This window comes from Oncorhynchus gorbuscha, linkage group LG15, assembly GCF_021184085.1.
Source record: "Oncorhynchus gorbuscha isolate QuinsamMale2020 ecotype Even-year linkage group LG15, OgorEven_v1.0, whole genome shotgun sequence".
Lineage (NCBI taxonomy): Eukaryota > Metazoa > Chordata > Actinopteri > Salmoniformes > Salmonidae > Oncorhynchus > Oncorhynchus gorbuscha.
The window spans coordinates 77,657,954-77,680,958 of NC_060187.1; the positions used below are offsets into that span (position 1 = coordinate 77,657,954).

The 23,005-nt window shown below is 43.1% G+C and overlaps 3 protein-coding genes across 3 annotated transcripts; 2 read left to right on the forward strand and 1 right to left on the reverse strand.

The window, feature by feature from the left end:
* The first annotated feature begins 236 nt into the window (after positions 1-236).
* Positions 237-3,490, forward strand: LOC123998097 (retinol-binding protein 1-like). The gene is made up of 4 exons (XM_046303009.1): positions 237-651; positions 1,161-1,345; positions 1,709-1,810; positions 3,061-3,490. The coding sequence occupies exons 1-4, from the start codon at positions 576-578 to the stop codon at positions 3,112-3,114; spliced, it is 417 nt and encodes a 138-aa protein (XP_046158965.1). The 5' UTR covers positions 237-575; the 3' UTR covers positions 3,115-3,490.
* A 675-nt stretch (positions 3,491-4,165) lies between these two features.
* Positions 4,166-10,715, reverse strand: LOC123998096 (tumor necrosis factor receptor superfamily member 5-like). The gene is made up of 8 exons (XM_046303007.1): positions 10,229-10,715; positions 9,653-9,778; positions 9,160-9,306; positions 8,631-8,724; positions 8,371-8,447; positions 7,951-8,064; positions 5,344-5,481; positions 4,166-4,583 (listed from the first exon to the last, which is right to left on the reverse strand). The coding sequence occupies exons 1-8, from the start codon at positions 10,308-10,310 to the stop codon at positions 4,405-4,407; spliced, it is 957 nt and encodes a 318-aa protein (XP_046158963.1). The 5' UTR covers positions 10,311-10,715; the 3' UTR covers positions 4,166-4,404.
* A 484-nt stretch (positions 10,716-11,199) lies between these two features.
* On the forward strand, positions 11,200-21,256 carry LOC123998098 (complement C1s subcomponent-like). The gene is made up of 11 exons (XM_046303010.1): positions 11,200-11,353; positions 12,641-12,839; positions 13,449-13,629; positions 13,770-13,895; positions 14,401-14,594; positions 15,087-15,237; positions 16,065-16,180; positions 16,366-16,432; positions 19,121-19,252; positions 19,461-19,535; positions 20,101-21,256. The coding sequence occupies exons 1-11, from the start codon at positions 11,340-11,342 to the stop codon at positions 20,931-20,933; spliced, it is 2,088 nt and encodes a 695-aa protein (XP_046158966.1). The 5' UTR covers positions 11,200-11,339; the 3' UTR covers positions 20,934-21,256.
* Positions 21,257-23,005: the final 1,749 nt, after the last annotated feature.

Genomic DNA, 23,005 nt, shown 5'->3' on the forward strand with positions numbered 1-23,005 from the left:
GTAATGTTTACTGTTAATTTCTGATGGCTTATTTCACTTTTGTTGAATGTTTTTCACGTTTTGGCAATGTAAGCAAATGTTTCCCATGCCAATAAAGCAATTGTAAATAGAGAGATGGAGAGAATAGCGTTTAATTAACGCGGAAAGGGCACATACCTACCCAGTTTCCATTTTAGGAAGAGGATTAGTGGAACAAAAGCTGTTTGCATAAAGCTCCGTAGGGAGGAGTTTACGCTTTCCGTTGTGCAACGTTTGCATTAGGGAATCGATACCCGGGAATAGAAGGAGTGAAGGGAGCAGAGGACAGTCATTGTGGATACGACCGCCGCTCTAAAACATTCCAGCAGTTCAATCATTCCTTTATCGAGTTGCAGTTTTGCGTAAAGCCGCATACCTTCCGACTAGCAGATAGAAGGTTAGCTCACAGGTTGCATAAGTGTTATTATTATCAAACAATGCGGTAGTGGTGAGAGCAGTGAAAAGAGAAGAGAAAGAGAGTATCTGTAGAGAAGAGGCAACACTGTGGGTTTACAGTTTTCTTTGTTGAGTTCCTCTGCAAAACTAAAGGCTAAAAGATGTCTAAACCCAATTACACAGGAACCTTTCACATGGTGTCTCAAGATAACTTCGAGAACTACCTCGCAGCTTTGGGTAAGATTATATGAATCGTAATGTCTTTGTCTGTTACCACATATATTAGCTACAAATGCGTTATTGTAAAAAAAGTGTCCAATTCGTGTAGTTGTAAAATGACACGTTAAGAGCTTAATGTACCTCTGCAACTTGCCTCCTTTCATTTGAATTTAACACGATTCATTCATTCGATTTGACTATAATTAACATATTTCCCCCCTTTGTTTGCCTACTGCTTTGAGATTCATTTGAGGGGTAGTGACTCATCGAAAGGTTTGCCGTCTCCATTCCCAGAGGCGAGTGATAGATCATCATGGCGCCTTAGCCTGTAAATGACCCTGGACACAGACAGGGTGTGTGTGTGCCTCTGTCTGTGCATGTGTGATATCTGGAAACATTAACAGGACATGTGAAAGGACAGACACAGCAGTAGGTCAGAGATGTTGCCTCAGATACACAACCTCATTACTAGAATGGCAAGGTGTTATGTTTGGTTGATTAATTCTCTCCCTCTCTCTCTCCGTCAGATATTAATTTTGCCCTGCGGAAGATAGTGTGTATGTTGAAGCCCACTAAACAGATAGTCCACGACCCGGCCACGGGCAGTATGAAGATCCGCACACTCACCACCTTTAAGGACTTTGATATGGATTTCAAACTGGGTCAGGTCTTCACCGAGGACCTGGGACCTGTGGATGGACGAGTCTGTCAGGTGTGTGTGTTTGGAGTTCTACATGTATGGTTGGGTGGGTGGTCTCTGTGTTCTTCATCATGTGCTGTTAGTAAATACGGTGGCTAAATGTATTTCTGTTATCTGGTGATGTTTTCCCTTATGTTTGTCTGTTTCATGGCTTGTTCAGACTTGTACAAATTCTCTCTAATTGACTTCATATAGGTGTACTTGTCATACTACTTTGCTTTGTTTGGGTGAATAGACTATTTTCCAGCTGTGTGTGTGTGTGTGTGCCTCCTGTTGTTTTCCTGTCATAACCACCCCCTGTTGCTTGTTTTCAGACTGCGCCAAACTGAGAGTGGTACAAGTGTGTGTGTGTGTGTGTGTTAACCCTGTTTTTAGACCACAGTGGACTGGGAGGGTGATAAGCTGGTGTGTGTTCAGAGAGGAGAGAAGGAGGGAAGAGGATGGACACACTGGCTGGAGGGAGACAAGCTACACCTGGTGAGAATGAAGGGAGGGATGGATTAACAGAGAGGGATAAAGAATGGAAGGGAATAGGAATAGAGGTGAACATAAGGCCAGAGCAAGGGAGGAAAGAAGATGCTGGGATTGATATACCATTTTGAAAGTGGGGGATACGCAAATCACATTTGGTAATGGAAGTTATTCACTGCTTAAGTTGTATGCGTGCACGTGTCCGTGCGTGTGTTTGTGTGAGAACAAATGAGGTCCTTCTAAAAAAAGAGGGGGTGTATGGCCCTCCAGCCTCCTTATGTGTTGCTTGTACATGGGAAAGAAATGTGTGGGGCCCGAAAAAGGAGAAAGAAACAGGAAAACACTTAAGTCTTCATGGTGAAGGAATGGGCAGGAAGAATAAGGAAGGTTATTGTTCGTTACTATTTTAATGAGCTAAATACAGACTTCAACAAGACTCTTCATAGTGAAGGGATTGGGAGGAGAATCACAAGCTTCTGTTTAGGCCTGTGCTTCAGGTGGACTTTAGCTGGGAAATCTGTTTTTGCTTGTGATTACATGCAAATGCTGATTACGATTTCAAACAATCAGCATTGTTTTATTAAACAGCTCCCAAATGCTTCTAATAGAAAACAATACCTCATTGATATTTTGTTCAAATCCGAAAGAGAAGTTTGGAAATAAATAACACTGGGGATTTGGTGAGTAACACAAGAAGAAGTGGAGGGAGGGGCACGAGGGGGAGTGGGATTGAGAGCGGGGAAGTACGTGTGTGTGTGTGGGGGGGGGGTGGAGATAAGGATTACAGAGCAGAGAGAAAAGATCACAGCGTTTTTATTGTGACTGCGTCCATTAAGGATCTTTTCTCAAGCAGGCACTCACACTCACCCAACCACGCACTCACTCACTCTCACACTCACCCAACCACGCGCTCACTCACTCTCACACTCACCCAACCACGCGCTCACTCACTCTCACACTCACCCAACCACGCGCTCACTCACTCTCACACTCACCCAACCACGCACTCACTCACTCTCACACTCACCCAACCACGCACTCACTCACTCTCACACTCACCCAACCACGCACTCACTCACTCTCACACTCACCCAACCACGCACTCACTCACTCTCACACTCACCCAACCACGCACTCACTCACTCTCACACTCACCCAACCACGCACTCACTCACTCTCACACTCACCCACCCAAACTCCTCCCTCTTTTCTCTTTCTCCACCCTCTTCTCAACCCGTCCTTTGTTTGCCCTCTAGGAGATGAGAGTTGGAGATGTGGTCGCCAGGCAACTCTTCAAGAAGGCAGACTGAAACCACTGGGAACGATCCCGTTCATCAACTCAACATTCATGATTCTCATTAGAAAAGTCTAGGACATGGTATATAAGTGCCAAAGTTATACAAATATGATCATCATTGTTTTAAAACCATTACTTAATGGACAACATTTAAGATATTTTTAATTAGTGAGCTATTTCACTGTGGGAAATATTGTCAATGATCAGTTTTTGAATGTTGTCGTGGTACAGTGCAGGTGAACTGTGTAAACATTCCCATAGTGTTTCCTCATATCACTACGATAGTTCACAATGCCATTGAATGTTCCCTTTTGTGTTGAATGTGGCTGTTCTGTGTCCAACTATACCACCTGATGCTCCACACTACAAATACAGATGTTGCCTCTTTATGGTACTGTTCTAACTCTTCCCTTCAATGTGTATTTATGTGTACGCTGTGATCGAACGTCAGTTCAGCATTTTTCACTCCCATTGGTTAGGATTTGGGGCTTACCCTTGGTCTGTGCCTAAAGGGCTGTGTGTTTACACAGGCAGCCCAATTCTGATTTTTTTTTTTTAAAAACAAATTGGTCTTTTGACCAATCCGATCAGCTCTGAAAAACATCTGATGTGGAAAGATCTGATGTTATTGGTCAAAAGACCAATGGAAAACAATATCAGACTTGGGCTGCCTGTGCGAACGCAGTCCGCAACTGATTTAGCTGTAAATGCTAGCTGATAACACTAGAGGGCAGGGTAAAGCAGTTTGAAATATGGTAGCTGCTGCTACTCCTATCCTACAGGGGGCAGCAAACAATTAATCGGTGTCCACTCTGGTGTTGTCTACATTTTTTAGATTCTGCACTTTGCTAAAGCGTCAACTGTTTTGACAGAATTTTCAATGCTGTGGTTAAAACATTGAACAGATGCTGTGATGTTAAAATGAATATATATCTATATACATCTACTTCATCAATCTCTTTTCCACCACTTTGATGTTCATACAACAGGTCGTCATTAGGGAATGTCCAGCTGCCGGGGGCTTTGAAAGTTCCTTATAAAAATGTAAAATATAGAAGCAATGATGACATTTGACCTCAGTGGTTATACTTTATTTAAACCCTACCCAACAGTTTTTTTCAATGACCTAAGAAACAAAGAATGTTCATTGGATGTTTATAGTTCAGTATATTTACATTGCAGAGATAAGACTTTAAAAAGGGATTGTATCCAGGAACTGTAAAGGAATCTGCTGTTTTTCCCTTGTAGGTCTTGTTCATTGAACAATGTAATTTAAAAAAAAAGATTTAGTTGAAAATCAGAATTAAGTCCCTGGCCACTCATCTTCCTGTGGCTCTGATAGGTAGCGGGAGGGTCTGATGTCATTTCCTCTCATTCCATTACTGTGATCCGATTGGCTGAATTGCTCTGATGTCATTGTTATGGTGGTGCCATCGGCCTCAACTTCACAGTCTGATGTATAGCCGTTTACCTGAATAACAGCTGGGATACACAAGGGAAATAGTATGAGCACACAACAATAACCCTCCTCCAACCTCACGTAGTACAGCATTTATCATTCATGAAGCCTACACAGGCCCCATCTCATCATGTCCATAGAGGTAACAATGCATCTGTATTTTAATGATTTGATTTAGGCTCTTGCAAATGGAGAAATAGCTCATCCTGATTGTTGATTATATGGGCAGCCTCAGTTTAGATTACATTACATCTGATCCATTCTAAGTGGGGAGTGTCATCACATTATTGATCATTGGGAAGCTGCAGAACTACTATGAGTGATGGATACGGTGTAATATAGACTAATGAAGGTTTATCACAAATAGCTACTCTACATGGAAACAGTGTGTTTTTGGTGATGAGATTTGTCAGGAGATGATTTAAAGGGTTAGTTCATCAAAATGTATATTGCCGAAGTTCAGCTCTATGGCGCTTGAAATTGAAAGGTAAATTCCAATTGAGCCGACATATACAGCATTTAGGGAAACATTGCCTTTAAATTTAAATCGCTCTATAACGCTAAACCTCAGCAATATAGATTGAGTCGAGCCCTTAAACCATGGTAACCAGGGTCCCATTACTCATATTGTTCTGCACTCTATGGTGCTAATGCTAACCTGTAGCTCAGTAAACAAACCCAACCTACTCTCTGGGTGTACTGAATACCTCCTTTCTTGTGCACTAGAAGAGGTACATTTGTAATTGTGGTGAACTATTCCAACTACCACTGAGGGACTTTCACCTGTGTTGATGAAGAGTGGCTCAGTGGCTTTCTGGTCCAGGCTCCAATGGCTGTTGCACTCTGAGGGGAACTTGAGCTCAGCTGGAGCGAAGGAAGGAGGTGCAGGCTCTACAGGAATTCCAGGACCACTGGAGTTGGCTACAGACAAGACAGGCAGACAGACATGAGGTCACTGAGTAGCACTATCAACATTCACATGCGAGTTGTATCTTATCTGACTTGTTATTGTGGGTAAGTCCAACCTCTACTGGTGACGCATTGATAAAAAGGACAGTCACCAAATGTGTCAACCGGTGACGCCACTGTACTTTACCCAACGCTTTCTTGCTATGAGTTAGCTGTCTGTGAAATGTGTCATGTGGTTTTCCAATAACCGTGAACAGGATGCTCAACATAGAACAGGATGTGGTTTTGTCCCCAAGTCTCAGAAACTCAAGAAGCTACAGTAGAAGCTTGTTTCATACCTACTATAGTTTCCTAACTGATAATGAGTAGATGTACATGGAATCTGGAGGCAGTTGTTAAAAATGAAAAAGGCAGACTAACTAAACGCAGCACAGAGATATATACACACACAATCTTTCCCTCAGCCATTACATTATACCTTCACAGGGTAGTCTAACTGGTTATGTATTCAGTGGAACCTACATTTAGTTTGATTTGAATTAAATATATATATATATATGATCGAAATATCAATGTCAAATAACCCTTAGAAATCAAATTTCCAACCGCATTTTTCAAAAAGAGGATATGAGTTTGAGATCACGGATATCCTCTATGTGCCTACAATGTTCTCTCAACTTCCAATTCTATGCTCAGTCGTTTCTTAACAAACATCTATTTGTTTGAGATACTAGGCTGAAACATAAATGTTATAACCAGAAGCCAATAGCAGTGGTGTCTAGTGTCCCCCCTTATATAAGCTCCTGTGACTTTTATCTGCACTTGGACTCATATTGTTTGATGTGCTGTGCACTCAGCCCCTGATGGAGCATAAACATGAGCGATGCATGTGCGCTTCACTATAACTCATATTGTCTTTGATCTGATTCACCTCTAGAGGAAGTGGCGAGTTCCTACGTCTGACGGTGAAAAGCAATGACCTTGTTTCCTTTCATTCAATCCAAATGACATCTAGCACCTTGACACCTAATACTTTTACAATGTGATGCATATTGTCACTGTGTAGGAGAGAAAATACACACTAAGAGTTCTCACTGCCTCAACATCTGTCACCGGGTAAAATCTACTGTACATGATCTGAAATCTGCTGGCTGGGAAATCACACAAAGATGAAAATAGCATTTACTTAATAGTTAGTAGGTCTAACTATCAAATTTTGAATGACTCCCGAAGAAACAAACAAGCTGTTGATAGGTTATAATGATGTATGTACAACAGCCCTCAGAGTGGAGTAGCATACAGCTGAGGTGGACTTGATCAAGCAAGTTGATTTCACCTGTTGACTCGCTCATGCAATCACACACCTGTCAGTAATGATCAGAACTGCCCTGATAGGCTCGTTCACACTTGTTGTTTGTATTTAAAGCCTGTCAAGCCATTTCTCAGTCCCCCCTCCAGTTGTGTCTGTTAAGAGTAAGTTTGTTTCCTATTTCCTTATTTCAGATGTATCGGTTTAATAGGTTTATCAATATCACCTTGTATGTTCTGCAACCTGCTCATGATGTCTCTCCTTTGTTGCAGAACCCCTCAAATCCAACTTCACCATGTCTAATCACAAGTCCCCAATAAATAGGTGAACTTTGGCACTGTCTGTGAAGTGCAAGTACTCATGGTGACATCTATCCAACCAATGACCTACCTAGGTTCCTTAGCTTATTTTTCATGATCCTTCAAGTTGGAGGATGTTTACCAGGTGCACTGCAGCAGATTTCCATCTACCACGGCAGAGACAGTGTTTCCACTGTAGGCAGTGTCGGAGTGGTTGGTCACCCATCAACCAGACAGGACAGCATGACTTTGTCTCCATTCATCACGTCTTTGGGCTATCAACATAAACAAGCGCCATTGTGGGAAATGGCACAGCATTACACCACCTCTTCCCCTAGCTACCCATATCTACTGAACCTGTAATGTCAACACTGTGGACCAGTCAAGACCCTCGTCTAACTCCCAACCGCACTGGACACAAAGCATCAGCTGGCAGTTGCTTTGGAGTTGTCACACGCTTCCCAAATGGAGCCTCAGTGACGCTGTTGCCGTGGCATCTCCTTCCGCTCCCCCCTTGGCGCCACACCCTACTGTGCTGTAAAGAGTGTCCACCTTTCCTGATGCCCTGGGCTTTGGCTAATCCATGTCCATCCTACCGTGGCCTACCAGGTACCCAGACAAGGGGTCTCACGTGAGCCTGCCCAAGAAGCCTACCCTGCCACACCTACATCGCTCCTGACCAACAACACTATTTTTCTGTCTTATTCAAATGTTTCATTGTAATGTCTTGGTAAATACCTACAACTTGTTCTACAGTACAAAGAGTCCCTGGAATATGGTGGCAACTCCCTCTAGCCAATGCTTACATCAAATCCACGAGGAGGAGTGAACAAATACACACTATTTGGGTGTTGGCAGTGATGATATACACACCTGGCATGTATGATTGATCCTTGGCCCTCCAATAGATGTAGATCAAGATTATGATGAGGAGTGAGGTCACCACTAGTCCCGCCCACAGACTGGTAGGTAGTATCCAGTGACACCCTGAGGGACAGGGGGTGAGACGGAGAGAGACAGGGAGAGAGACAGCGAGTGAGTGACAGAGGGAGAGGGACAGAAAAAGAGAGAGGTTTGTTTTGATTGATCCTAACATCCAGCAGATCTATATGAGGCTCTATCTGAACCATTTCTGAGGGAGAATGCAATGTGCTCTAATCTTGTTTACAGTATTAGATGTACATTACTTATGTCAAATCATTCAATCAAGAGAGAAAGAAATATTGGTAAAATGTCATACCATCTATATATTCTATACTACTGTGCAATAAAAGGAGATGCTATTAGACCTACGAGATATGAAGGCACCACACACAGCATCAGTAGTCTCAGTCCCAGCACTTTTCACCTCCCTCCCGAGGTCCCCACACCTGAGAGAGAGAGAGAGGGAGAGGAAAGAAAGTGATTGTGAAACAGAGAAAGGATTAACCCCCACAGTTAACCCCACTGTCCCACAATTGTAGAAAGATGTCAAACGTTTCGTGCTAATCAAATGCACCTACTGAGTTGACGTTCCATAAAAATCAGAGCCACTTTGTGTGAAGGGTTCTGACCTGGTGTGTGATTTGCAGTGTGTGATGGCATCGTTGACGCTGTTATAGGTCCCAGGTTGGCACGGGGCACAGACTGTGTCATTCTGGGGGTTGGCTGGGGGGTTTAGGAACAAGTGTCAGACATGTCAGCTGCTCAAAGTAAAGTAAATTCATCCAGCAGATTGTACAAGCACAGTAATAAGATGTTTTGTACTGACAAAGGCCCACAGAGGTTTAAACATTGACTCTGAGTGCATCTTAGTAGACTACAGACTGATTTCTTGTCAGGTGTCTTTTCAATACAAGCCTTAGTATCTCCAACTCATGATCAGCTCATCAGAGGCAAAGGTCTGTCATATTAGAACAGGGTGTAGAGGTGAGGAGGCTGCTGAGGGGAGAACAGCCCTTAATAATGTCTGGAATGGAGCAAATGGAATGGCATCAAACCATCATTCCCCTGACTCCGCTGCAGCCATTATCACGAGCATGTCCTCCCTAATTAAGGTGCCACCAACATCCTGTGGTGTAGAGGTGAGGAGGCAGTTCTCACCTTGATTCACGACCCCTAAACCCAGAGGGCACAGGGTCACGGGTAGGCAGTGTTCACATCCATTGTCTGTACAGTAGTAACCTGTCTTACACACACATTGCCTGTCACTACTGGCTTCACACTCCCTCAATACCTTCTGGTTACTGCCTGAGAGAGCGAGAGGGAGAAGGAGAGAAGAGAAGGGAGAGAACGAGTGGGAGAGAGCAGGGAGAGGGAGAGGGAGTGAGAGAGAGAGAAGGGTGGGAGAGAGCAGGGTGGGGGAGAGAGAGAGGGAGTGAGAGAGAGCAGGGTGGGGGAGAGAGAGAGAGGGAGTGAGAGAGAGCAGGGTGGGGGAGAGAGACAGATAGAGAGAGAGAGGGAGTGAGAGAGAGATAGTGAGTGAGAGAGAGAGAGCGAGAGAGAGAGAGAGAGAGGATGAGTCGGATCAAAAATTAATGATTTTAAGGAGAATAAGGAGGAGGAAGTGACAGATGGAGGAAGGAGGGGGACTTACTGGAATAGCAGACCCTACAGGGTAGACATTGTTTTAAGAAGTTTAATTCAGCAGTGTAGTATTCACGTTGACAGGTTTCACACTCTGTTTTTGTAGACTTGCCACAGTCGGTGCGAACATACTGTCCTGGAGTGAGGTTGGGAATGAGAGAATGACAGAGAAATGTGATCATCCATACCCCCACATATAGGCCACCGTATTATACTGTCCATAGTAACGTGTTCATCACAGGAGGTTGGTGGCATCTTAATTGGGGAGGATGGGCTCATGGTAATGGCTGGAGCAGAATGAGTGGAATGGTTTCAACAACATCAAACAAATGTTTTCCATGTGTTTGATGCCATTCCATTCGTGCCACTCCAGCCGTTATTATGAGCCGTCCTCCCCCCAGCAGCCTCCTGTGTGCTCATGTAGTGTTGTGGAGATAAAGGGACTGCTGTTTTCCCCTCTATACTGCAGTTCATCATTTGATAATATAGTATAATATGTACATGTGGCACATGTATAACGCTGGTCTTTCAGACATCTTGCTCCAACAGCCATCTGAACAACAGAAACACACCAGTAGTCACTGACCTTTACGACAACGCTCACAGCACCTTTTCACCCCAGAAGCATCATGAAGGTATTCCTCAGTTTTGCATTCCAATACAGCCATCTCTAGTCCATTTGATGATAGTCTCTTTGTTAAAATGTTGACTCTACCATAAAGTTTGTGTTTTTCAGTAATTCTCTTTCATCATTAATGTTGTTGATCCACTGGTCTCAGTTGAATGTACATCCTTTCACACTCCGCCTCTCTGTCTCTAGCTCTCTCTCTCCTTGTTCTCTGTCACTATTTCTGACTTTGACTTCTTTCTTCCGCTGAAGTATCACTCACTCTTTGTCTTCTGCTCTGCTGTGTCCTCCGTGCTCTCAGTGAGAATATAGAGCTGCTTCCTCACCTCTCTCTCCTCCCTTTCCCCCTCGCTTGTCCTCCAGAGCGGAAAGCCCCGATGCCCCTCTTCTGCCCTGTGCGTCTCTCGCTCTCCTCCCTTTCCCCCTCGCTTGTCCTCCAGAGCGGAAAGCCCCGATGCCCCTCTTCTGCCCTGTGCGTCTCTCTCTCTCCTCCCTTTCCTTCCTGCCCTCCCTCTCTGGCACGGGGTGCACTGTTCTGGGCCGTGTAAACTAGCTGCAGAGAGGAGGATTCTAGAGGCTGCTTTTGGCACTGTCTCCAGATCAGTATGTCCAGATGTGGCACACAATACACACCAACACAATAAGACACTTCCCCTGACCACTCCAGCCCTTCCCGACACTCTCTCTCCCTTTATTCATTTGCTGAACCTTTGTCCTGATAGTGTTGTAATGCTGCTGATCTGAGAGATGTGTTTATATGATGAGTAGATGAAGACAGAAATATATATCCCTGACTCTCTCTCTCCTTCACTCTCTATCCCTTTCTCTGTCAATTCAATTCAAAGTTTTCTTCGGCATGGAAAACATTTTTACATTGCCAAAGCAAGTGGAAAAGATAATAAACAATCAAAAATGAACAGTAAAGTTCTCTCTCAACGTTGAATAGACGTTGAATTGACGTCTGTGCCCAGTGGGAGGGGTTAGAGGGAGAGAGTTCAAGTGACATAGCAAGGAAGGAGAAAGACAGTGAGTGTTTATTTGCTGAGGCAGAAGTGATCAATTCCTCACCATGCTAGGAGTGAGGTATGTAATGATTTTTCAGAATTTCTTATCAAACAGAATAAACACAAATATAATATGTAAGCTCATCTTCCTGCATTTATACAGCACTGATATGTATTTAAACAAGCAACACATTTTAAGTGACGACCTTATGCAACGATCGTGATTTAGTTTCCTTCTTGGGATATGTGGTGTAATTTTCTTCTTCCTCAATGGATGTGATTGTGTGAAATGTACCCTGCATTTGTTAATGAGGGCTAATATTATAATATATGTACTGTAAGTCTGAACTGATATTCACATGCATCTCTCACCCTTATTCTTTCTGTTTGTCTGATTGTTTCTGTCTATTTGTTTACATGATTGATTCTCTCTTTTTCTTCATACTTTCCTTCTCTCTCGGTGTCTCTTTTTGTTAATCTTCTTGTTCTCCTCTTTGTCCCATCTTTCTCTCTGTATCTCTCCCCCTTTTTGACCCCCGTCTCTTTCTCTCTCTCTCTTGCTTTCTCTTTTCTCTCCCGTTTGTCTTCATCCCCCCTCTCTCTATCTGTCTTTATTCCCCCTCTCTCTCTCTCACTGTCTTCATCCTCTCCCCCTCTCTCTCTATCTGTCTTCATCCCCCTCTCTCTCTGTCTTCATCCTCTCCCCCTCTCTCTCTCTGTCTTCATCCCCCCTCTCTCTCTGTCTTCGTCCTCTCCCCTCTCTCTCTATCTGTCTTCGTCCTCTTCCCCCTCTCTCTCTATCTGTCTTTGTCCTCTTCCCCCTCTCTCTCTATCTGTCTTCGTCCTCTCCCCCTCTCTCTCTCTGTCTTCATCCTCCCCCCTCTCTCTCTCTTCGTCATCTCCCCCTCTCTCTCTCTGTCTTCGTCCTCTCCCCCTCTCTCTCTCTGTCTTCGTCCTCTCCCCCTCTCTCTCTGTCTTCGTCCTCTTCCCCCTCTCTCTCTATCTGTCTTCGTCCTCTCCCCCTCTCTCTCTCTGTCTTCGTCCTCTCCCCCTCTCTCTCTCTGTCTTCGTCCTCTCCCCCTCTCTCTCTCTGTCTTCGTCCTCTCCCCCTCTCTCTCTCTCTTTCTGTCTTCATCCCCCTCTCTCTCTCTGTCTTCATCCTCTCCCCCTCTCTCTCTGTCTTCGTCCTCTCCCCCTCTCTCTCTCTGTCTTCGTCCTCTCCCCCTCTCTCTCTGTCTTCGTCCTCTCCCCCTCTCTCTCTGTCTTCGTCCTCTCCCCCTCTCTCTATCTGTCTTCATCCTCTCCCCCTTCTCTCTCTCTTTCTGTCTTCATCCTCCCCTCTCTTTCTGTTTTCATCCTCCCCCAGCCTCGGTCTGTTCCTCCTGCCCCTCTGTGCCATGTCGATGCTCTCGGGGTGGGTGGAGTCTCCAAGCTATCCCCGTGGTTACCCACCTGATGCCAGTCTGAACTGGAGCAGGTGTGCCCCTCACGGCCACACCCTCGCCCTCAGGCTGACACACCTGGACATGGAGGACAGTCACGGCTGCGAGAACGACGCCCTGGAGGTGTGAAGGGTTAAAAGTTATTATTTATATTATTTATATATACACTATATGACTGATAGGAGGTGCTGTTTTGAAGCCTCCATCTTGGCACTCCCCCACCAGTGTAAAAAATGTTTTGGAAGCTATAGAAATGCATTTATTATTTTCTACATTTGTTTTTGCCATGCTTATTCTATTGCAGTCAACTTAATGCATACTTTTAAATTATATTAAGTGAACTAAACATAAAAAAAATAAAAAATTCCTTAAAGCATACTTAAATACATTAAATAAATGTTGTCCTTGAAACACCGTAGAATTCTATTCATTCATATGGAGGACTGCTTCTTCTGGGGAGTGCAATTATGGCCGACTGGTAGCTTCAAATCCTCTGATTGGCCAATACATAGCATGAACAATCCATTGGTTAAAGTCAGGTGTCACTGACTTAAGGATGACACTTTTACTGTAATCTAACACACTTTGAGATATGGCAAAATGTTGTCTATTATTACTGTTATTGGGGTGGGAATGGGAGGGATATTAGATGTCACAATTAGAAATCCTAAGGTGTCCATGTGTTTTTTAAAGATGGGACAAAAGTTCTCTCTCCTCTCATCCTTCTGTTAGATCTTTGCAGATGGAAAGCAGATAGCCCTTCAATGTGGTGAAATGTCATTTGAGGACCTTGATTCTACCGTCAATCCCTCACTCCTTTCCTCTGTGGAGGGCTGCCTCTCTCTCTCGTTCCGCTCTGACTACTCCAACACCAAGAGACACACTGGCTTCAGAGGGTTCTACATGCTGCAAGGTGAGGAGGAGAAAGGGATTGTTTCATAAAGCATTGCTGTACTTCTCTTAGACTATATGATGAAATTGTATTGTTGTTGTTGCTGCATTACCTCATGTGACCAATGAACCTTTAGTCAGCCACATGTTGTCTTCTAACAGACTTTGATGAGTGTGAGGAGGACCCAGATAACAGATGTACCCAGTTCTGCCACAACTACATTGGAGGATACCTCTGCTCCTGTCGCCTTGGTTACCACCTGGACACAGACGGACACACCTGCACAGGTATAGAGGGGAGAGACGAGGGAGAGAGAGAAAGAAAAGGAGAGACAGACAAGAGAGCGAGAGAACACTATATATACATAACATGACATTTGTAATGTCTTTATTCTTTTGAAACTTCTGTGAGTGTAATGTTTACTGTTCATTTTGATTATTTATTTCACTTTTGTTTATTATCTACTTCACTTGCTTTGGCAATAAAGCCCTTTGAATTGAGAGAGCGAGACGGAGAGATGGGAAGGGACAGGGAAAGAGGAAGTGAAAGAGAATGAACAGAGGAGAGCAAGAAGGAGGAGCCCTAAGGGGAAATGAAAACAAAGAGAGAATGATGAAGAATGAAGTATTATGATGGTGATGTTGCAAATTGTGTTAATAACGACAAAAGATGCGATGGCGTTACTACTTGTTGCTCGTACAGCTACTTCATGATACAACACCATCCCTCTTTGATAATAATGATGATGATGACCTTGAGGGTCATGTTATTGATCATACGTCTCTACCACAGTGAGTTGCACTGAGGACCTGTCCGGCTCGCTGCGTGGTGTGATATCCAGTCCCTCTTGGCCCAGCCCGTATGCTGAGCATGCCCACTGCTCCTACATCCTGTCAGTAGAGGACAATCTGGAGCTGCTTCTACACTTCACTGGGGAGTTTGATGTGGAGCAGGGGCCAGACGGACAGTGTGTGGACACACTCATGGTGAGTAGCTGTAGCCTATAAATAGGACCTAGAGTTTTTCTTAGGTCATGTGGTCAAGAAAAACTCTGCTGATTCTCACCATTACAATGTGTAAGTTCTGTGAAATTCCAACATTATGCTGTGCACCCTCCCATAAAGGTGACCAATCCCTCTAACAAGATTTGCACCTGACATACGCTGTGAAAGTAACCAGGAAGTGACTACCCCCTCAGCCTTGTAGCTTTTAAAACGTTTTCAATGCACACAAACGTAGCGCAATGGTCTAGAGTAAAAACGTCATAAAAGGCATCTGGTAGCGGAAGTGGCCGTCACCTTCACAATGAATAGGAGAACATTAAACCAATCAACTACATTTCAATGTCACTGAATATGCTTCAACAACAATGTCCCCCTCTCACCTTGTAGTCTTACAGTATTCCTGATACAGTACATATCCTGTTGTTTTCCTGGGACAACATGTTTTCTTCATACATCATATTCTGTTGTTTTCAGGTTGAGACTTCCTCTGGGACTCAGGGGCCATTCTGTGGCCGTGTGCCTCCCCCCCCTCCCCTCCGCACTGGGTCACACCACGCCCGCATTCTCTTCGACTCTGACGGACAGGGATCCAACAATGGCTTCACTATCCACTACAGAACCACAAGTAGGGTCATGTACGCTTTTAGGAAACTACTCATGATATGAATCCTTGAAATAATATGCACACGATAACTGAAAAAGGACAGCTTTTATACATAAAAAAAAGCACATTCCTGGATTAAATCATGTAACATACATACCCTTTAGCAGACGCTTTTATTCTAAGTGACCTACAGTCATGCACACGTTTCACGTATGGAAGCGCCAAGCTCTACCACCTGAGCTACAAGGGACCACCCTGTACAGTGCCTTCGGAAACTATTCAACCCCCTTGACTTAGAACGTTTAGCATTTTGTTACAAAGTGAAATTCAAATGGATTTAATTGTCATTTGAAGAAAACTGTGGGTACATCTAAGAGCTTTGCACACCTGGATTAAACAATATTTGCCAATCGTTCTTTATTAAATTCTCCAATCTCTGTCAAGTTGGTTGTTAATCATTGTTAGACAGCCATTTTCAAGTGTTGCCATATATCTTACAGCCAATTGAATTGTATGTGTGGGGTACAGAGATGGCGTAGTCGACCGCTATTACTGCACACAAAGTGAGTCCAGGCAATTTATTATGTGTATTTGTAAGCACATTTTTAACTCCTGAACTTATTTGGACTTGCCATAACAAAGAGGTTGAATACTTATTGACTCAAGACATTTCAGCTTTTCATTTTAATTTTTGGAATATTGTGTGTAGATTAGTGACACGAAATCTAAACGTAATCCATTTTAAATTCTTGCTGTAACACAACAAAATGTGGAAAAAGCCAAGGGGGTTGAATCCTTTCTGAAGGCACTGAATAATGGATCAAAATAAAGTGATGACTTCATTGCAGCAAAGACCTGCCGAGGGATTGTGACCTCCAACTCCACCCTGGCCCCACAGCAACCTGAATATCACCAAGGTGACACAGTCATGGTGACCTGTGACCTAGGCAGTGTTCTGAACACAGTGAGTAGGCTACGGTACTGTAAGTTCACAAGTGGCAGTAAAAGGATTCAGTTAGCTTTCATACTCAACCAAGAGCTTAGTTTGGTGCTGTAGACGAACTGAAGAAATGTTGACAATTTGAATGTTCTCAAAGACATGACATAATAGATTGTACACTACAGGATACATGTGTTCTCTCTTCAAAGGGTGACAAAGAGTATGAGGCGACATGCCAGAGGACAGGCGAGTGGAGTCCTGTGTACCGCTGTGAACGTGAGTGAGATGAGACCATCTCTACAATTGTATTTCACAGGATTAATATAGCCAGCGATTAACACTCTTGATAGATGTAACGCAAAAATGTTCTGGTGTAGAAAAATATCAAAAGTTAAGTATGGATATAGGTATGAGGGTCATTCTTCAATTAAGGGGACATTTGGACATGGGATTTTTAGAAAAAAATGAACTTGCCGCATTTCAAGCTTTCCTTTTGTGAAGGGCAGCCAGGAACTAGTTATGTTGAACTTCGTCTCCCCTCTACATTCAAGCAGCCCTTCACAGGTGATTCTGACTGGGCCAAAGAAATGACAGAAGCGATAGGTATGTTTCAGTGGAGGCTGCTGAGTGGAGGACGGCTCATAATAATGGCTGGAACGGAGCAAATGGAATTGACATCAACCACATGGAAATCATGGAAATGTGTTTGATGTATTTGATACAATAAGCAAACTAAAGCTGAAGTTGGCAATGAATTGGCCAATGCATCCTGTGTTGCACCTACTACAGATGGATGGACCACCAGGGCTACTTATGACATGTTCAAAACAACGGGGAACTGGGAAATCTCCGACTTCCAACTTCAGTGTGTTCAAGATAACTGGGATCTCGAAAAAAACAAGCTCCGACATATTGCACTTTATTTTAGCTTGGTTGTTGATGAGCAATCGCGATTTCATTGAAGAAAATACAAAGTGTTGACATTCTTAATTGGTGCTCTCATCAGGCATTATATGACTCATGGTCATATATGGAATGAGGATTACTAACACTTTGTATTTCCTTAAATAAATAATCATTTACTACGGTAACTGTTGTCATTGAATTATTCTGCTGTCGAGAAACCAAACCGTGACCTCAAAGCCGCAATACCTACCGAACCCGTTAGACTAAATAAGATTATCTAAAATTGTCAATGACTGAGATAATACGTAATTATGATAACCAGGTCTATTTAACCTGAATCGATAATTAAGACATGTTAGCTAGCTAGCTTTTTACTCACCGTCTTTGGTCAGTTTTGCCCGTTTGTCTGTCAAAGGTAATCCCACTGAGCAACGTCTGCCTGGTAAACTTGTTACACAGCTGCAACAATCCTCATTCACGAGTTTGCCAGATCACTTTGATTAACCCACCCACTGAGTCATATCACATCTCAATAACCCAGCATCAATAACCCAGCATCAATAACCCAGCATCAATAACCCAGCATCAATAACCCAGCATCAATAACCCAGCATCAATAACCCAGCATCAATAACCCAGCATCAATAACCCAGCATCAATAACCCAGCATTAACAATCAAACCTAGCTCTTTTGAATGAAAACAACCAAACTAAGTGACCCAATGCTTGCAACCCAGCAGTTGGGTCATCCAAACAACCCAGCATTTTTAGTAGTGATTTTCAAGGTGCTAAAACACACATTACACTAGTAAAATAAACATATTTTACTTGCCTTCTTTGTTTAATGTATCTATACAATATAGGAAAATACTTTTGTTCACTGTTTAGCATTAAAAAAAGAATAGATAGATATCTCTGAATCACCAAAACATGTCACTACACCTCTACATCACCAGTAAGATGAGCCAATTCGTTAGCCCACAGTAGTTTCTAAAATGCATACACATATTTTGTAGTATAAGGACGTTTTTTTTTTAATAACAAAGTCAAGGGACAGCATTTACCTCTACAATTCAAGAATGAATAAATAGCATCCATATTGGACATCCTTAAGAACTCAGAATATGTAGGAACATTCTTGCGGATCTTTTGCTTTGAGTAATAATACCCTGGGCCTCGTTTCCCAGTTGCGATGTAAAGTAAGCATTACGATGATCGTACCAGTTGCATCATTAGTTACGAGCCAACTTTTTAAGAGTGTTTTCATACACGTTCGCTAAGGGACAGGTCGAAATTTACTGGGGGAGGGGTGGTCCAAAATCTGTGTTTTTTTTTTGGGGGGGGGGGGGCACAGGGGAGGGTGGTGCAATTTTCCCTGTGGTTTACATTCTCCTCTCTACTTGTAGTTTCCATATAAACAATGGCTTGATATTACCCTAATAAAGTTTAGAAACGTTTGTGGTTTGGTATGGTGTGGCTATCATTAAGCTTTAGCTACTGCAGGCCTATGATTTGAAGGCAGTGCACCCCGGAGTTTCAACTGGCTCCTACAGTTGAACTCGAGGTGAGGAAGACTGTTTCAGGTCTACCAGAAAATGATCGAATTACCCTTCTTCTGTACGTCTATATGTGTATAGCAGATACAGTAACCATCTGACATAAATGCATGCATGTCATGTTGTACCTATATATACATACAGTACCTAGCCTAAACATCTTGATTCTATGTGTAGCGGAGATGTTCTGTGAATAAATTGACTCGGAAGGTCAAAAAATATCTAACGATGCACTTTGGCTGCTCTACCAGTGGTCTGGATCACTTGCAGATGTGCAATGGTTTTGAAGAACAACATTACTAATGAAAGTTCTGAGAAACAGATCAGCTACTACAGATTCATCTTACGATGGTTCTAACAATGATCGTAACGCTATGAAGGCTCTGGGAAACGAGGTCTAGGACCTTTGCATTTTCATAACGCTATTTTATCTTTTAAAGCAATTCGTTTTGGAGTTTGTGTCAGAAACGTTGGCTTGCTCTATATGTCTGGTTCACTCTAGCTGTGGATTGTGGAGAACCAGACACGTCTGGTGATGAGGCCCTTCAACTGGTGGACAAGGATCCAAGCACTCTGTTTCATGATGAGGTCCGGTTCAAGTGTGAATCTAAATACTACACACTGGAGGGAGACGGTTAGTCCATACAGTCTTATTTACCTACAACTGCAGCTGTTATCCTTTTCTTTAACTTCTTATGTAAATCTCCTCCTTTCTTCCATCCCTCCTTCCCTGATCATTTCTATACAGTATCTTCAGTATACCTGCCCTATGCTTTCTGAGTCCGCTCCACGTGCCATCACTATCTACCCTACCTGCTCTTACCTCCGTTCTGTTCCTTCAGAGAAGTACATCTGTGATGCCAGTGGTACATGGACATCGGTCAAGGGCCAAGAAAAGTTACCAAAGTGCATCGAAGGTATGCCTCACTATCATTTATCAGGTGTATGCAGTGTTGTGGAGTAATGAACTATATGTAGTTCAACTAGTATTTTAACTACATTTTGCAGTAGCTTGGTGGTAGTTTAACTAAATTCAAATCTTGATAGTGCTAACAGTAGTTAATTACTTATTTTTACCATGTAGCTGTGTAGCTAACTACTGGAAATACACACTACTTTTTTAGTAAAAAACATTTTTAGACCTGCCTAATTCTCACTTGAAACTTGGGCTTAATTACACACTCTGTTAACATGACTCCAGAGTAAGCTTTTCTTGCAATTTGTAGTTTATGACATTTCACATTTAGTTATGATTATTTTCCACTAAGTTGTTTTTATGTAGTGAATTACTTTTCAAAGTGACTTTAGTTAAGTAAACTAAGGGTAACTTTAGTGTAGCTTACCTTCTTCCAGTGAGAAGTAATTCGTAGCTTGGTAAACTATATTTTCACAGTAGCTTCCCTAACACTGGGCGGATGACAGTACAGTATAACTGCTGTTACACTATTAATGATCCAGTGTTCTCGATTGTCTATCTTCTAGTGTGTGGGAAGACAGAAACAGATATTTCCAGCTTTGGAAGAATTTTGGGGGGCAAACCGGCGAAGATGGGAGAGATACCCTGGCAGCTTCTCACTAAACAGCCCAAAAGAGGAGGAGCATCCCTGATCAATGACCGGTGGGCCATCACAGCAGCTCATGTAGTGGATGGCTATGAAGAAAGCAAGCTTACATTTTTCGGGGGGCTGATAGATGGGCAAAAAGCACAAGAAACTGATCCTGATGTGGTTGTCATGGTAACGGAGAAGATTATCATTCACCCTGACTACTTAAAGGGCATACCTGGCAATGAACGCACTAACTACGACAATGATATAGCTCTCATCAGAATGTCTTCCAGGGTGAAGTTAGGGCCCAATGTTCTCCCCATATGCCTGCCTGAGGCTGATGGAGGATTCAAAGAGTTTCAGCATGGGACTGTTTCAGGGTGGGGTGGGACAGAGAATACATTTAAAGCCAGCATTATGGCTAAAAGCAAATTCTTGCTTTACGCATCTGTGGGAAGATACCCCCAAATAAATTGTGAGGAAACACCTTTGTTGTCTATTAACAAGCCAATGGTTTTCACTGAGAACATGTTCTGTGCAGGGGGTGATGGGTTAGATAGCTGCAAGGGGGATAGTGGGGGTCCATTATTTCTCCCTAAGCTGGGATCAGGGAACAAGGACAACAGAGGGCCATATCATCTGAGAGGCATTGTGTCCTGGGGTTCCCTTTGTGAACTGGGAAAGGAATCTAAAAAGGGTTACTACACCAAAGTGGAGAATTACTTAGACTGGATCAAGATGACAATAGAGAGAGAAGAGCAGGGGTAAAAACAGTAAAGAAGACTAATAAGAGTAAAACATACTAGTCAACACTGAACCTCCATAATCATAATTGTATGCTAATTATTTCCAGTACTTTTACTTTTTATAAAACCAGTCTGGTTCTATAAATTACTTGTGTTCTTTTAGTTCAGTGTTAAATGTAACTTCAGTATACAGGCAATACCATCCTGTCATGTCTGAGTAAAATCTCTACTCTGTGGCAAAATCACCAAACATATTGCTGTGCCTTTTATTCGTTGTTGTGAATAATGCTTCACAATGTAACCCTGATTGACAAACTCAAATAAAAATATGGTTCATAAAACTCGTCTGAATGTTTGTCTTCAATCAAACTCTCAATTAAATGTTGATACCCTATTTTCACTCCTCCTCCTCCCCCATTTCTACTGTGCCTCTACGTCTGCATTGCTCGCTCTCTGTAGTTTTAGGCTCGGTTTCTGTATTTGTATTTGCAGTGGCGACCCATCACTCAGGGCTGTTTTGAGCCCTTCCTGTGTCTAGCTGTTTTTGTAGCCTGTTTTCAAATCAAATCAAATTGTATTATCACATGCACCAAATAAAACAGGTGTAGACCTTACAGTGAAATACTTACTTACGAGCCCCTAACCAACAGTGCAGTTAAAAAAAAATATGGATAAGAATAAGAGATAAAAGTAACAAGTAATTAAAGAGCAGCAGTAAAAAAAAAAATACTGTATGCAGGGGGGTGCCGGTACAGAGTCATTGTGTGGGGGCACCGGTTAGTTGAGGTAGTATGTACATGTAGGTAGAGTTAATTAAAGTGGCTATGCATAGAGGACATCAGATAGTGGCAGTGGTGTGGAGAGGGGAGGGGTGGCAATGCAAATAGTCTGGGTTCATGTGCAGGAGTCTTATGGCTTGGGGGTAGAAGCTGTTCAGAAGCCTCTTGGACCTAGACTTGGTGCTCCGGTACCACTTGCTGTGTGGTAGCAGAGAGAACTACTAGGGTGGCTGGAGTTTGACAATTTTTAGGGCCTTCCTCTGACACCGCCTGGTATAGAGGTCCCGGATGGCAGGAAGCTTGGCCCCAGTGATGTACTGGGACATTCACACTACCCTCTGTAGTGCCTTGCAGAGGAGGCAGAGCAGTTACCATACCAAGCGGTGATGCAACCAGTCAGGATGCTCTCGATGGTGCAGCTGTAGAACCTTATGAGGGTCTGAGGACCCATGCCAAATCTTTTCAGTCTCCTGAAGGGGACTAGGTTTTGTCGTGCCCACTTCACGACTGTCATCAAATCATATTTATTTGTATAGCCCTTCGTACATCAGCTGGTATCTCAAAGTGCTGGACAGAAACCCAGCCTAAAACCCCAAACAGCAAGCAATGCAGGTGTAGAAGCATGGTGGCTAGGAAAAACTCCATAGAAAGGCCAAAACCTAGGAAGAAACCTAGAGAGGAACCAGGCTATGTGGGGTGGCCAGTCCTCTTCTGGCTGTGCCAGGTGGAGATTATAACAGAACATGGCCAAGATGTTTAAATGTTCATAAATGACCAGCATGGTCCAATAATAATAAGGCAGTACAGTTGAAACTGGAGCAGTAGCACAGCCAGGTGGACTGGGGACAGCAAGGAGTCATCATGTCAAGTAGTCCTGAGGCATGGTCCTAGGGCTCAGGTCCGCCGGGAGAAAGAAAGAGAGAAAGAGATAATTAGAGAGAGCACACTTAAATTCACACAGGACACCTAATAGGACAGGAGAAGTACTCCAGATATAACAAACTGACCCTAGTGTTACGGTTTTCTTCCGTCGAAGGAGAGGACCAAAATGCAGCGTGGTTATTTATAAACATCTTTAATAAAGATTAAAAATACGAACAGTATACAAAAACAATAAATGTGAAAACCTGAAATAGCACTATCTAGTGCAAACAAACACAGAGACAGGAACAATCACCCACAAGAGACCTAACGAATATGGCTGCCTAAATATGGTTCCCAATCAGAGACAACGATAACCACCTGCCTCTGATTGAGGACCACTTACCCAGAATACTTACCTAAACACTATCCCATTAACTACAAAACCCCTAGA